Source organism: Salvelinus alpinus, chromosome 2, assembly GCF_045679555.1.
Source record: "Salvelinus alpinus chromosome 2, SLU_Salpinus.1, whole genome shotgun sequence".
NCBI lineage: Eukaryota > Metazoa > Chordata > Actinopteri > Salmoniformes > Salmonidae > Salvelinus > Salvelinus alpinus.
The window spans coordinates 47,812,295-47,828,490 of NC_092087.1; the positions used below are offsets into that span (position 1 = coordinate 47,812,295).

Genomic DNA, 16,196 nt, shown 5'->3' on the forward strand with positions numbered 1-16,196 from the left:
GAATTGCAGGAAATCAACTTTAAACCTGCAACATTCTCTCCGCCATCAAGAGGGGTGTGAACAGTTGGTGTCATGAACAGTGCTTGTGCCCATAGAAATAGATGTGCGTCATCTCTCGGGGTTATCAGGATCTGTTTTTCATCTGCCTCCTGCGGGATGCTGCTGCCTTCCTCTCTATGGTTTGATGATTAATTGGTAATTAAACAGTGGCCAGAACAGTGATAACTAAAATAACTACAATAAGGTCCCTTTCATAATAAAGGTGATGATGGTGGTTATATTTCTCCATGAAATGATTGCATACAGAAAATATTGGATGTTTGGAAGGCATCTGCTGTAACAGGAATAAAACTATAAATTGTATGTCAGTCAAGACCATAGGTGTGTTCGAATACCCATACTAACATACTGTATACTACATACTTAATGAGTATATGCTACATACTATATACTATTAGTTCCTTTTTGTATACTGTAAACGAAAGGTATCCTTTCAGTTGAGCGTACTAGCGCTTCGCCTGTCTACCGGAAGTTGATGCTGTTGCTATGCAACCACTAGCTTGGTAGCATAACAAATTACTAGCTAGGCATTTTACGACTTCATTAACAATGTCCATTGAGAACACATAACGACTATACCACTTAGCTAAGAATGATGTGAATAATCAAGTCAATAAATGTTGGGTAGATAATTAGGCAAGTTCAATGTATTAGTAGCTAAATAACATTAGATAGCTAGCTAACATACCAGTACATACTGCTATAATGATATGTTATGTGGTTCGTAAGGATAGCGTAGCTAACAAATTGTCAGCCAACATAGCGTGTAACATAACTCATTTGAAAAGTCATTACTTTATTTTATAATTGTTATTTTATAATTGGTTCAAGCAATACATTTGTATCCGCTCTCGTCGGACTTCGGCTGCATATTTTCCACTATTTTCCTCAAATCAAATCCACGCCCATTTTCTGAATAATCGTATTATGGGGCCTAAAAGCACGGAAGTAGTGTCCACTGCTTGTCCAATAAGCATACTACATACTCAATTTACGTCACAAATAGTACGGTTAGTATGAGTATTCAAACACAACTCATGACTTTCTCTGTCATACCTTAGCAGGTGGCAAGCGTCCTTAGTTGAGAGAGCGAGAGAGAATCTTACACTGTCTCTGTGTGGTCATATTGTGTAATTACATGAGAGGTGACAGGGTCCACATCTGCCTTCAAATGCATACAATTCAATATGATACACATTAGGAAACCATTATAAACAAGTATTGATTAATTTCCCTGCGACAGACCAGCGTCCTGTCCTGTGGGTGTACTTGTACATCAAGCTGCATAATGCTATGGAAACAGGAGATAGGCTTACTATTTATTAAATTAAATTAAACTCATACTTAGTGTTATTTTGAGCATTTATTATTGTTCTTTATTATTGTTCTTGAACCCTATCGAAACTACAATTATCAGTACTTCCCAGATGGAAAAGCTGCCTCGTATATTGGGACAATATGAGCTACTTTAGTAATCTTTAATGTAAAAGGGGGAAATCCTAGACATTGTCTTAAGTTATGATACCAACATCTTCAACCCCTCCAGGTTTGATGTTTTAACATTAACAACAACAGCTTGAGACACATTGAGAGTTTAGTCATTACAAAGATGGATAATACCCAGCTAGCATATTTGGTTTCTTGGAAGTTCTGGGAACGTATGTTTTTGGTTTACAATTACTTAGGGAGAGGTGCGAATGGTATGCACCAGATCTCCAGTGCTCACCCACAGCTCGGTTCAACCTGTGCCTGCACTCTGGAGGGTCCGGGCTAAAGTGGTCATCCAGCCTGGAGGAGTGGTGCCAAGGCTGCGCACCAGAGCTCCAGTGCTCCCCCACAGCCCGGTCCTTCCGGTGCCTCCTCTACGCACCAGGCCTCCTGTAGGTCTCCCCAGCCTGGTGGGTCCTGTGGTAGCCCAACGCACCAGGCTGTCTCTCCGTCGCCTCCCTCCAGGTCCGCCCGTCTGTCCTGAGCTGCCAGAGCCGCCCGTCAGTCAGGAGCTGCCGGAGCCGCCCGTCAGTCAGGAGCTGCCGGAGCCGCCCGTCAGTCAGGAGCTGCCGGAGTCGCCCTTCACTCCGGAGCTGCCGGAGTCGCCCTTCACTCCGGCGCTGCCAGAGTCTCCCGTCTATTCGGGGCCCGCTGCTAGGGTCCCCAATCCGGGGTCGGTGGCGAGGGTCGCCGCTCCAAAGGCGCCACATAAGTGGGCCAAGACTATGGTGGAGTGGGGTCCACGTCCCGCACCAGAGCCGCCACCGGGGGTACTGTCACGTTCTGACCTTAGTTCCTTTTTTATGTCTTTATTTTAGTTTGGTCAGGGCGTGAGTTGGGGTGGGAATTCTATGTTGTTATTGTATGTTTTGTTCTGTGTATTATATTTCTATGTGTTTGGCCTAGTATGGTTCTCAATCAGAGGCAGGTGTCGATCGTTCTCTGATTGAGAATCATACTTAGGTAACCTGTTTTCCCACTATGGGTGGTGGGTAGTTAATTTCTGTGTCTGTGTTTCACCATACAGAACTGTTTCGGTTGTTTGTTTGTGTTTTTGTTATTTTGTTCTGTGTTCATTTGATTTATTATAAATCTAATTATGGACACTTACCACGCTGCACATTGGTCCGATATTTCCTACTCCTCCTCAGACGAAGAGGAGTACCGTTACACCAAGGACCCAAAACTTTTGAAGAAGTGTCTCCATGTCCTGAAGAGGAAGGAAGCACCAGCTCGAGCTAGCAGGATCTGCAGACAGCAATTCGTGGAGGTAGACTTCGCAATGAAGCCTTAGTAGCCTCATTAATTTTGTTGGAAAGGGGAGACATTGTGCTTTACATTGGTTTTGATATTACAGTTGATCTGGAAGTATTACGTTTTTTGGGCGCAAAAATAAGGTCAATTGTACGGACCAAGGCGATGTACAAAAGTGAGTGAGTTTACATTAATTCAACAAGGCAATGAGCTCAGTCGGGTCTTTTTAAAAATGGCGGGTGGGGAGCGAAGGCTACGAAGTGATCTTGAAAGGGGGAAATATGTTGTGTGAAGAAAACAGTTTTTTTCACCCGATTTGTCCAACTAATCAACTTTAAAATGTAAATAAAACAAAGAGTTTATGTAATGTCTCATCACATACCTGTTTGAAGGCTTGTGTCGAATTTGAAGAGGGGTTTAGGGCTGCGCTAACATTAGCCTCACAAGTGAACTGCAGCTGTTCCGGCTTTGGAGTGTCATGATGGCTCGCAGTAATGACGCGCAAAAAAATGCAATTGGCACCCTAGTCATGAAATATTACTTTAATATTAGCAATAATTATATTAATTTAGACAAATTCATGAATAATGAAGTTTTCTTACAAGTGTATATGGTTATGATTTTAATCTGCGAGAGAAGGGCTACCCCTGGTGGAAAGAGGCTGTACGGCACAAAATGAGTTGCAAATGCGCGCTGTACGTAACGTAGTGATAGGTCACGATGTAACGTACAGCGTCGGAGGGGTCAGTTTTTTCATCTTTTCTCAAATACTCTTAGTCCATTACCATGTCAATCAACGCTGAATCGAAACGTAGTTCACACCCCGGATTTTGATGCCAACAGTCACTACAGTCCCATTCGTTTTCATTGCAGTCTCGTTTGAATGTCGCGGTTACGAGTTTCCACCTCAGATAGTCAAGTACTGTAATGCATTTTGTTGACAGATTTGTTTTTGTAATGTTTTGTTAGCTCCACCTCATTTAGCCAGACTGAAGTTGACATAGCTAATATTTGCCGAAAAAGGTGTGTGTGTGTGTGTGTTGACAAAGCCTACAAGACAGGTAGCTTGTTAACGCCAACTGATATATTTGGGTTCAGTTGGCTTAACAAAACGTGTGTTTTGTTTTCAGGATGACATCTTCATCCCTGAAACTGTTTTCATCCTGGAGGAGACTGCAGGAGGCAGAGGAGATATGTGTAATCCATGTTATTTCTAAGGCTATTGTTAACTTCCAGTATATGCAGTGATTCTTGAATATATCTATAGCCTAATAGTTGCCTTCATTTTTGTTCTACCAACAGGAAAGAATGGTTAGTACAGCATGCCAAACTGACCCCTGGGTGCCAGAGTGTTCCTGTGCTGCGGTGGAGAAGAGGTCCACCGAGACCATCACTAAAGAGCTCAGTGCCCAGCTAGATTGTGCTCACAACCATCAGTATACATCCGAGGCCTGCCCCTATACGCCACAGATGGAGCTGACGGAGAGTGAGATCTGCGAAGACCATAAAGGATCACTTTGGGGGAGCGGGCTGGTGTTCCGAAAATGGAGAAGGAGCAGGCCATTCAACAGCAAATTCAAAGATACACCCATCCATAAAGGGAATCGGAGTGGAATTGTTTTTCCACCAATATGTTTTTTTTTACCCATTTCAACCTTGTCCCGGTCCTGCTGTTTCGACTCTCTCTCTCTCAACCTATGAATGCTCAGCTATGAAAAGCCAACTGACATTTGCTCCTGAGGTGTTGAACTGTTGCACCCTCTATAACCACTGTGGTTATTCTTTTTTATATAAAAAGGGCTTTTGTAAAATACATTTGATTGTTTGCTGTGCTGGATCCTGTGTATTCACTAACTGTCTGAGTGATGGGACATTTTTATAGTATCTGTAACATATTTTCGGTGTGTACTTAGTCTGCATCTTAACTTCTTAAAATGGCAATCAGCAGTAGAAACAATAACAAAGTGCCTCCCTGCTCTTTTGGTAAAAATCTGAGGGATGGAGAAATGTAACCACTCTCAAATTCATAGACAGCGTTATAGATGCATGGACTGACCATCCATGATATCAAAATAGTAATCATGTTTCTATGATCTGTTCCCACTACCATGTACACAGTTCGCTTTGGATAAAGGCGTCTGCTAAATGGCATATGTCATTGAAGTCTACTTTGATGAACAGCCAAAAAGCACAAAATCTGATATTTTAAGCCACATTCCAAGTCTGATACAAATCTGATTCCCGGCCATGTGACTTACTTCTGAACGGTCAAATGTGATTTATTTGTCCTCAAGAAGTGTTTTTTTTAGACTGTTATTTGGCATATCTTGTTGCTCACTAGCTACTGTGTTCACAGTTTGACAAGAACATGTGGTAGCTTAATAGCTTGTTAATTGTTTACAAATAAATGAGTCAACGTGCTAGAAAGCTAAATGGCTAGTTGAATGCTGTGGCTAGCCAAACATTATTTGTTTGGAAAGTTGGATCATCTTTTCCTTTGCGGCTTTAAAAGTGTTTTTACATTATAATTTTCTACATTAAAAAGCAACTGGAAAACAGCAACTTGTCCCGATTGGTGTTTTTAAATCACTGATGAATGATCTTGAGACTGATTCCCTGACCTGACAATGTTTTTAATTTGCTGTTTTTGATTTTTGTTATACTCTTGTGAATTCTATGGTTTTTATTAGATTACTTGTAGTTTTTCATGTTTGTCTGTCATTTTTGTAATGACTTGGTGCTGCCTATCTTGGCCAGGACGCTCTTGAAAAATAAATTTTAAATCTCAATGAGCCCTTCCTGGTTAAATAAAGGTTAAATAAATAAAAATAATTGTGTGTGGGGGGTACAGCGATGGTGTAGTCATTTAAAAAATAATGTTAAACACAGAGAGTGAGTCTATGTAACTTATATATATTTTTTGTCACTTAGCAGACACTCTTATCCAGAGCAACTAGTGTTAAGTGTCTTGCTGCTCAAGGGCACATTGGCAGATTTTACATTGGCAGATTTTTCACCTAGTCAGCTCGGCGATTCAAAACAGCGACCTTATTGTTACTGACCCCAAGCTCTTAACCACCTGGCTAACTGCCACCTTGCAAGTATGATGTGACTTTTTAAGCACATTTTTACTCCTGAACTTATTTAGGCGTGCCATAACAAAAGGCTTGAATACTTATTGACTCCAGACATTTCAGCTTTTCAAAAAAGTCAAGGGCGTGAATACTTTCTGAAGGCACTGTATGTTATAATAAATAGTATTAATCTAACTCAAATCATCTTTTCATGAATAAGAAAAGGACTGAAAGTGTTACCTTGTGCCCCAGTCTCCCCTATCTACCTCTCCATCTTTCACTTTCTACTTCGATCTATCCAACTCCTCAATGGAATTTAGGTTATTCTGTCTCTACCAGGGTGTCTGTGGCTTTGGCCTACATCCATAAAATGCCAATCAGGATTGCTGTTTGCATTGCATGGAACCCCATCATTAAATAATCCAGACGTCATGGAAAATTAGATACGCTGTTGGAGTGTGAAGATCTCTCTAACGTAAATAAATCATCTGTAGGCCTATAATATATACATTCTATAGAAAGACATAAGAAAAAGTATATTCATTAAAAACGGCTCCTTTGAACAATATATTTGCCTAACATCTCCTGTCCACAGGACATTGTGTTTTTTGTTTAAGCCTGCTTTCTGCCACTTTTGTGGGAAACATGGCCAAGATGAATTGCCTTGCTTTGATTGAACTGAACTAGGCTTTTGCTCTGAATACAGGGCTTGAGGTCCTTGTCTCGCCCATCTAGGCCACCAGAGGGCGGATGTTGTCTCTTGAATAGTGCAGGGCATGAGTGAATAACGGCCATCCTTGTTGGAGCCAGACAGACGCTCAAAACTTCTACATCAGGACCAGCCGGTGGACGGATTTTTGGATACGCTTCTGAAACTATTTGTGAATACATTTAGGCTTTTATGGAGTGATCCCTTATAAACAAGCTCAACACTTTCAGAATATTGACGTACTTTGCTCTGAGCGTTCTATCAAGGTAAAATGACTCCGCTTTTTGCTTTGTTCGTACTTTTCCTGAGGGCTGCGGAGCCCCGACATGTCGGCTCTGGTTACACGGCGCTGAGGACCCAGGACAGGGACGGGTCAGCACGTGTATTAACCACGGGGAACGGAGAGTCAGACACTGGGGTGAATCAGAATCAGATTGGAGGAGGATATATCGAATCTCTGTTGCAGGAACCAGACGCAAACCCAAAGAGAATCCCCCGGGGCGCCAATGATGGGAGCTCGAGAAAACGGGACCAGCAGTCTCCCCACAGCTACCAACATCCCAGACCGTATGACCCGGACGGCTACTTTACCACGCCCAAGAATGCACACCTGGCCAACAGCACTCCAGACAGAGATTTCAAGGGCTCGGTGCTGCTCCACAACCCACTCTACCCGGTAACTGACAGCTCCTACCGGGCTTACGCAGTGATGCTGCTGGCCCTCATCCTATTCTCCATGGGCATCGTCGGTAACCTCGCGCTCATGTGTATTGTTTGGCACAACTATTACCTGAAGAGCGCGTGGAACTGCATCCTGGCCAGCCTTGCGTTCTGGGACTTCCTCGTGCTCTTTTTCTGCATGCCGGTGGTCGTCTTCAACGAGCTCACCAAGAGACGGTTGCTAGGCGACCTGTCATGTCGGATTGTGCCTTACATGGAGGTAAAAAGTTCACATTGAACGTCCACGTACGTGAGGACCTTTCGGCCGTGTGCGTTCACACGCGCAAAGAGATGCACCTGTTGCGTCATGCGCATAGGATCTAGCTCTCCTCGTTCTCCCATTATTGAACAGTAGGGCTAGGCCAGTCATACACACAAGTTTTCATACTTTTGTATAAATACAAATGATTATACCTAGGTACACATATAGGGACGACGTAATAGGTAGCACATATATAAATAAAGAGTCCATGAAGAGATACAAAGAACTCTTATTGTAAAATGTCTTATCTTTTTATTTATATATATGGGTGATAGGCTACTATTCACATATTTATGAGTATGAATACTCCCTGTGTTAGTGCAATGGGGCATCTGCCATCAGGGCTGAAATAGTCCACTTGCAGGGTTGATGGTGCTAGCCCAGTTCTGGCTGTTCTACTTGTCTGGGTATTTATATATTTCAAACACAAACTATACTTAATCACTATAATGTGTGTGTTTTATAGTTGTAATTACACTATGTGCACCACTGCCCGTGTATATAGCTGTCTTCAGACCGCCCCAGTCTGCCAGACCCCTCTGTGTTATGGTAGTTAGCCCATTGTTATGCTAACAAGTGCCCCACGTTAATAGTCTGGCGGGGTGTGCTTAACTAATTGAGGTTGTTAGGAGCTCTATCGAGGAGGGGGATCTGGGTCAGACAGGACGCTCTAATGTTAGTCTATATGCTCTTTTTAACCAAGCTTAGGACATTTGCATATTCCTGGGGCATCTATTCGGGGCGGTAGTGCTTCCCCCAGTTTTTTCTTTGGCGAGTTGGAGAAGCCTCAGAATCAGCATCAAGACCTGCCAAATGAACATCTTGTATTGAAACCAGTGTCACTCCATCTATCCCATTCACTCTCCCTCTCCTTTCCACTCTCCTCTTCTCTCCTCTCCTTCTTTGCCCTCACCCCTCTCTCCCATCTTCACTTTCTCTGCCTGTTTCGCCTCCCTCTCTACATCTCTCCCCCCTCTTCTTCCTTATTTCTCCCTCTGTCCTTCTCCTACCCCTCTCCTTCCAGGTGACCTCCCTGGGAGTAGCCACGTTCAGCCTGTGTGCATTGACCATCGACCGGTTCCACGCAGCGACCAGCCCCCAGCCCCAGGCCCCGCGGGTGGAGCCCTGCCAGTCCATCCTGGCCAAGCTGTCTGTGGTCTGGATCGGCTCCATGGTCCTGGCTGCTCCAGAGCTGCTGCTGTGGCAGCTGACCCAGGAGGTCTCCGTCCAGCCAGGGGGCTTCGTGGTGGACCTGTGTGTCCGGAGGCCCTCCCTCAGCCTTCCTGAGTCGGTCTACTCCCTGGTGCTGACCTACCACGAGGCCCGCATGTGGTGGTGCTTCGGCTGCTACTTCTGCCTGCCGCTCCTCTTCACCCTCGCCTGTCAGCTGGTGACGAGACACGTTGTCGCTGAGGAGGCGCGGAGGAAACAGGGGACAGCCACAGTAGTAGGAGGAAAGAGAGTACGCCCTTCCTCCTCCTCCACCTCCTCTTCATCGTCATCCTCCTCCGCTCCTAAGAAGCAGCAGCAGCTGAAGAGAGAGCGTAGGTTGAGTTCTACGGTCGTGGCTTTGGCCATCGTTTACGCCGCGTGCAACCTCCCCGAGAATGTCTGTAACATCGCCCTGGCCTACATCGCCAACCCCGTCTCCACGACAACTGAGGCCCTGCTGGCTCTGATTGGCCAGTTCCTGTTGTTTGTCCGTTGCTCGGTGACACCGGTGTTGTTCCTGTGTCTGTGTCGTTCACTGGGCCAGGCCTTCATGGACTGTTGTTGTTGCTGCTGTGAGGAGTGTCTACCAGACGGAGCCTCTTCATCATTGTCTTCCTCGACTACCGCCACAGCGGCCTCCACCTCCCTCTCCTCTCCGTCATCACTCTCCCCGTCCTCCACCAAGGAGGAGAAGCTGACGATTGTGTCTGGGACCACACCAGCCATCTTCTATGACAAGGCCAAAGACAGCTCCTCTCTCATTGTCATCGGAACACCCTGCTGAGGTCCTCTCCCTGACTAGCCAGGAGTCACTTCATTGGAGCACAAAGTGACCAAGCTACCCTTAGACCTCCAGACCTCCAGCTCTCTTACCCCAACCTCTCTCGGCCCACGGTGGCTGTGCTGGGCATTGAACTGAATGAAGATAAAGGATCTCTATGATGCTGGGTCTTTAGAGAGTGACTTATTTGACCTTTATTTTACCAAGAAGACTATTGAGATGAAAGGTAGACTCGGCACTGTTGACATCATCATGCATAGGGGGCGACTTCCTGCTTAAAGCCCACTTTTTATGAGTTTAAGGTCATTGGTTTTGAGCGAATTTATGGTTATGACTACTTGATGGGCTTTGGTTGTCTTCAATCCCTCCCAGCCGTGAGATAAGTTATGAAGATAACTTAACCATTATGACACGAGACAACATATCAATTGTAGTGGTGGAGCTGAAAGCTAGAAGAGAGCTGAATCAACTGCCATGAACTTTTCTCAACTTTTTTTTACTCGTTTCTATACTCTCTTATAATAAAAAGAACACCAACAAAGAAGTTCCATTAACCTTACAAATAAAAGGAAACAATTATCTTAGCTGTGAATAACGGTCTGGATTCTTGGTGTATTTTTTTTTTTACTTCCTGAGTTTTTATTAGTGGAGATTAACAACAGAAAGAGCCTTTGAGGGATCCTCTGACTGTGTCTGTGGGGTACATGTTCCCTCTCTAACCTCCTTCTAACCCCCTGCACCCCATCTCACAGTGATCGACAAGGGAAGGAATGTGGTAGAATGGTACCCGTCAAACGCCAGTCATAATACCCACTACTGCTGGTGACAGACTGTTTACATGTGGTGTAAATATTCATTGACCTTGTCATTAGCTAAGTAACTAACAACCAGTACAGTGTAGTCGTCTAGGATCTCTCCAGAGCAATGTGACAGTGGGCGCAAATCAACGGTCTGGTGTGTTAAGAATTGTTCCAGTATTGTTTGCTGTGTTGCTCAGGGTTTTCTCATCATTTTGCCCGTCAAAAACAATGCTGCTGAGCATCTTCTGCAGAGCTACGAACATTGCTCAGGGCCTGTATCCACCAAGCGTCTCAGTCTAGGAATGCTAATCTAGGATCAGTTTTGCCTTTTGGATCAAACTTGAATATTATTATATGGACAGATCCTTTATCAGCACTCCTACTCATGAGACGCTTTGTTGACACCGTGCCCAGATTTTACACCACGTCTATTCTACAGATAAACACTATTATTATTAAAAGCGATTAGTGTAACCGCTAGTCTACACAATGGCTCCTGTGTCAATATGTTGATATACTGTATGTCGAGATAGAACCTAACCAATCCCTATCAACATGGTGAATCTGTGTAGAGTACAATCTGACTGATACAATGCTGATATCTATTGTGGTTTGCTGTCATGTGACACAATACTGGAATTTCGACCTGCTCAGATTGCAGGACCCAATGAACAATATTTTAGTGTACATGTTTCAGTGTATTTCAGTGTACATATGTGTACAATCTGGAAAACTTTCACTCCTCAAAAAGAGATCAGTCAAATCATATGAATGTAGTAAAAAAATATCAATAAATCCATTGTTTTTCTTTGGAGTTAGTATATATTCCCTTATATTGTGAATGTACTGCAATTATGTCTGATTTGAATCTAACATAGTTTATCTGAGGTAGTATTTAGTAGCGGGTGTTTTGTATGTTTTTTATTCAGTGCTCAATAAATAGTGAGACAGTGTCTGTGGTCTTGTTTTTACTGGCAAATAAATCATGGCTGAGGGAAGCATGCATCTATCAGAGCATGAACAAGTCACTGTCAATTTAAAGAGACCACCACGTCTGCCCACACACACACCCACCCACACATGCACGCACACACATGCACACACACGGACGCATACACACACAAGTACACACACACACATTCTCTGTCACAGACACATATACTCATCCATCATCCCTCTCACACACACACTAACAGCACAGAGGACATTGACGGTGAGGATCCTTCGGCTGGTCGACCCTGTCTTATGTGTTGCGTCTCGGCTCCCTGAGCTGAAATATTTGTCCTCCCACTTAGTTCTGCCTGGGCCTGAGAGGGGGGGGGGGACTCTCATAAGGAGAGCATTGTTCCTCAGCCCTCTCCCCAGTCCCAGTCCCCTCACTGCATATCAATGTCCAACCACCGGGGGAGTTGCCAAGCTACCGTCACATTGAAGTCCCCCTCGCAGTCACCAAACAGAACCAAGAGAGGGAGACGAGAGGAGAGAGGGAAGAATGAGGGAAAAAGGGGGCACTAGGCGACCAAAACAACCCGCACTTTCCCAAACCCTTCAGTTCCCCTGTGGTTCCCATGACGACGGACGAGGGGCCTTTTCTGGTCTGGTCTCTTGTTTGTTCGGGCCAGACGTTCCGTTTTTTGCTGCACATGAAATTCTCCTCTGTCTACCAAGCCACCATTGAGTGTCTGAGGCTGCATAATGGGAAGGTTCATTAAAATGAGAGGCCTTATCGCTCTCTGTCTGCTTACTTTTCTCATCAGACAAGGTTTTCAAACCTGATCTGCATCCGAGATGAAGCGAGGTGGGGCTGAAGTGACTCTTGAAGTAGGTTAAGGTGACTAAGCGCAGCAATGAAAGCCAGGAAGAGGAGGGCACAGTTGACACAACTTATTGAAACTGTGACCCACATAACACGGTTGGAGTGTTTTGGTGACACACCAAGTGAACAGGTTCTAGCCAGTTAGGAACCAGTCTTGGTGAGAAACAGCTTGGGAAGCACTTGAGTGGACAACAATATGGAGATGGTTTCTCCTAGCTCTCCAATAGGTCAGAGTAGAGAATCCACCATAAAGCTTTCATCTAATCAGTGCTTTCACATTAGCAAGGGTATGAAAGAAGAGCATGGTTTCAGTGCAGACTTTTGAAAAGGGAATGGTCTAATGGGACAGGACAGGTGAAAGCAGTATGGTCGGGTGCCAACTATGAATGTACATTCACCTGTCCAGCTCGTTCTCGTCAGTGCAGATTAAGGAAAGGAGATTAGGAGAGGGAAACGGTTTTTGACCATTGAGAGGCAGCCAGTGTCTAAAATGCGCAGTCTGTGTTTAGAAAGGCCACAGATCCCCACTGTATCGCAGTAAAGCTCCTTCTCAGCCGTGAAGGGATAGCTTGTGATTGAGACAAGTTCAGTGACACAAGCTGTCTATGAAATTAAAGAGGCATCTTTGTTGGTGCACACAAGCAAATCTTATTCATAGTTATATACAGATGCACATGTCCATCCATTCACAGTCGTACACATATGCGAATGCATTTTGGGAATTTATGTCCATTTATTCATTGACGGTGAGAGAAAGGATGGGAGAAGATAGAGAAGTGCGAGAAAAATATGTGTGTGTGTGTGTGGGTGTGTGTTCTCAGCCTCCCCATGTGTGTACTGACAGTGTTAAGGCCCTCTGTTTGTCTTGTTCCCTCCTTGCTCAGCAGGCTCTGATCACACCACAATCTACACGTTGTCACGGCTACTGCCTAGCAGCCAGCTCTGGAACATTGAAGAATGCAAACAGAACCAGTTTTTGTGGGTCCAGCGCTCCGCAGGCCCATAGGCTAGAACCCTGCAGAGAACCCTGGGCCCAGTTCCCAGAGAGGGCAGAGGTTCTGGACCTCTCAGTCTCCATGTGTCCCTTTTGTCAGCAGAACACAGAACCGGCTCAGTCCGCTCTGTCACTGTCCTGTGATTGTCACTGCTGGGGGTGGAACCGGACCGGAGTCGGGACAGCAGGGGGGGGGGGACTATGTGAGTGACTGGGGTTGTTTTTCAATCAGGACTGGTACCAGTGACAGACCACCACAGGACACTTCCTCTGTGAGGGTGTTTGGCTTTGGTTTTAAAGAGAACATGGGAAACATTAATAAGCTCTAAAGACATCACATCACCTTTCTATCCCAGTTTAAACAGTGCTTTCACTGGCTCTATTTACTGGTTCACAGCTTTACATAGTCAGGCAGGCCCCGGAAAACCAACATCTATTGAAAGACAGTCCAACTAGCAGGTCTTTTGAGATAAGACTGTTGTAGATGAAATGGTGAACGTTCTGTACAAGTGAGTTGTTTTCTTTGCTAAATGCAAGGCGTCTCATCAGCACCCATCTTTGTCGGACATTTGTAATCTGGTTGTCCCTTCATTCTCTTGCTCGTTTCCACTGCCAAACAGGCTGGACCCATCAACACTACTTAATGAGTTTAACTCTTTCCCGAGTTACACCGAGTCTATTATGCATGTGAATATGAGAGAGGGAGAGAGAAAGAGAGAGGGAGAGAGACAACAACAAACAAAAAAAGTTCAAGGATGAGAAGAGAAAGGTCCAACCATATTATTACTTTTCCCAAGCCGCTCTGATTCAGAGGGGTGTGGGTTAAATGCGGAAGACAGATTTCGGTTGAATGCAGTTGTGCAACTGACTAGGTATCCCCTTTCCCTCCCCCAGAAAGACACCCCTTTCCATCTGAAACCTGATCCTATACCGCCTCTTGTTGGGTCTACTTGGGAATTACATCTATTATGCAGTGAAATAACTGTTCTCGTCTGTGCAACACATAATGATCTGGACAAATAAAGAAGTGTTCTCATCTGTGTTGAACTGTACTTACCATGGAAAATCCATTCCAACAATGAAACTCCAGATTCATTTGTAGACAGTCCGCACTCCAAAAATAGTGACCAATAGTTTCATTATGTAGCAAACACAGTACCGGTCAAAAGTTTGGACAAACTGACTCATTCAAGGGTTTTTCTTTATTTTGACTATTTTCTACATTGTAAAATAATAGTGAAGACATCAAAACTATGAAATAACACATATCAAATCATGTGGTAACCAAAAAAGTGTTAAACAAATCAAAATATATTTTATATTTGAGATTCTTCAAAGTAGCCACCCTTTGCCTTGATGACAGTTTTCCACACTCTTGGCATTCTCTCAACCAGCTTCATGAGGTAGTCACCTCGAATGCATTTCAATTAACAGGTGTGCCTTGTTAAAAGTTAATTTGTGGAATTTCTTTCCAAATCAGTTGTGTTGTGACAAGGTATGGGTGGTATATAGAAGATAGCCCTATTTGGTAAAATACCAAGTCCATATCATGGCAAGAACAGCTCAAATAAGCAAAGAGAAATGACAGTCCATCATTACTTTAAGACATGAAGGCCAGTCAATACTGAAAATGTCAAGAATTTTGACAATTTCTTCAAGTGCAGTCGCAAAAACCATCAAGCGCTATGATGAAACTGGCTCTCATGAGGACCACAACAGGAAAGAAAGAACCAGAGTTGCCTCTGCTGCAGAGGATAAGTTCATTAGAGTTACCAGCCTCAGAAAATGCAGCCCAAATAAATGCTTCACAGAGTTCAAGTAACAGACACACCTCAACATCAACTCTTCAGAGGATACTGCGTGAATCAGGCCTTCACGCTTAGTGGGAGTGTCATTTGTTTTTCAACAGGACAATGACCCAAAACACACCTCCAGACTGTGTAAGGGCTATTTGATCAAGAAGGAGAGTGATGGAGAGCTGCATCTGATGACCTGGCCTCCACAATCACCCGACCTCAACCCAATTGAGATGGTTTGGGATGAGTTGGACCACAGAGAGAAGGAAAAGCAGCCAACAAGTGCTCAGCATATGTGAGACCTCATTCAAGACTGTTGGAAAAGCATTCCAGGTGAAGCTGGTTGAGAGAATGCCAATAGCATGCAAAGCTGTTATCAAGGCAAAGGGTGGCTACTTTGAAGAATCTAAAAGATAAAATATATTTTGATTTGTTTAACTTCTTACGGCTGAGATCCGGTTAACGGGATCGACTTGACAACAGCCAGTGAAAGTGCAGGCCGCCAAATTCAAACAACAGAAATCTCATAATTAAAATTCCTCAAACAAGTATTTTACACCATTTTAAAGATAAACTTGTTGTTAATCCCACCACAGTGTCCGATTTCAAAAAGGCTTTACGACGAAAGCACACCATCTGATTATGTTAGGTCAGTACCTAGTCACAGAAAAACACAGCCATTTTTCCAGCCAAAGAGAGGAGTCACAAAAAGCAGAAATTGAGATAAAATGAATCACTAACCTTTGATGATCTTCATCAGATGACACTCATAGGACTTCATGTTACACAATACATGTATGTTTTGTTCAATAAAGTTCATATTTATATGCAAAAATCTTAGTTTACATTGGCGCGTTATGTTCAGTAATGTTTTGCCTCCAAAACATCTGGTGATTTTGCAGAGAGCCACATCAATTTACAGAAATACTCATAATAAACATTGATAAAAGATACAAGTGTTTTACATGGAACTTTAGATAAACTTCTCCATAATGCAACCGATGTGTCAGATTTCAAAAAAACTTTACGGAAAAAGCATACCATGCAATAATCTGAGTACGGCACTCAGACACAAAAACAAGCCATACAGGTACCCGCCATGTTGTGGAGTCAACAGAAGTCAGAAATAACATTATAAATATTCACTTACCTTTGATGATCTTCATCATAATGCACTCCCAGCAATCCCAGTTCCACAATAAATGTTTGTTTTGTTCGATAAAGTCCATA

At 43.9% G+C, this 16,196-nt stretch overlaps 1 protein-coding gene across 2 annotated transcripts; it reads left to right on the forward strand.

The window, feature by feature from the left end:
• Nucleotides 1–6,670: 6,670 nt before the first annotated feature.
• LOC139563333 (G-protein coupled receptor 37-like 1) lies at nucleotides 6,671–11,313 on the forward strand. Of its 2 annotated transcripts, none has more exons than XM_071381964.1 (2): nucleotides 6,671–7,525; nucleotides 8,592–11,313. In XM_071381964.1, the coding sequence occupies exons 1-2, from the start codon at nucleotides 6,857–6,859 to the stop codon at nucleotides 9,561–9,563; spliced, it is 1,641 nt and encodes a 546-aa protein (XP_071238065.1). In that variant the 5' UTR covers nucleotides 6,671–6,856; the 3' UTR covers nucleotides 9,564–11,313. The 2 variants fall into 2 exon arrangements, with proteins under 2 accessions (XP_071238065.1, XP_071238074.1); XM_071381973.1 differs by having other exon boundaries at nucleotides 6,671–7,261.
• Nucleotides 11,314–16,196: the final 4,883 nt, after the last annotated feature.

What these genes read in the sequence shown, in the direction of transcription:
- LOC139563333 (XM_071381964.1), top strand. Translation starts at nt 6,857, where the DNA reads ATGACTCCGCTTTTTGCTTTGTTCGTACTTTTCCTGAGGGCTGCGGAG. An exon ending in GGATTGTGCCTTACATGGAG is followed by an intron (nt 7,526 to 8,591) that starts GTAAAAAGTTCA and finishes CTCTCCTTCCAG; the next exon opens with GTGACCTCCCTGGGAGTAGC.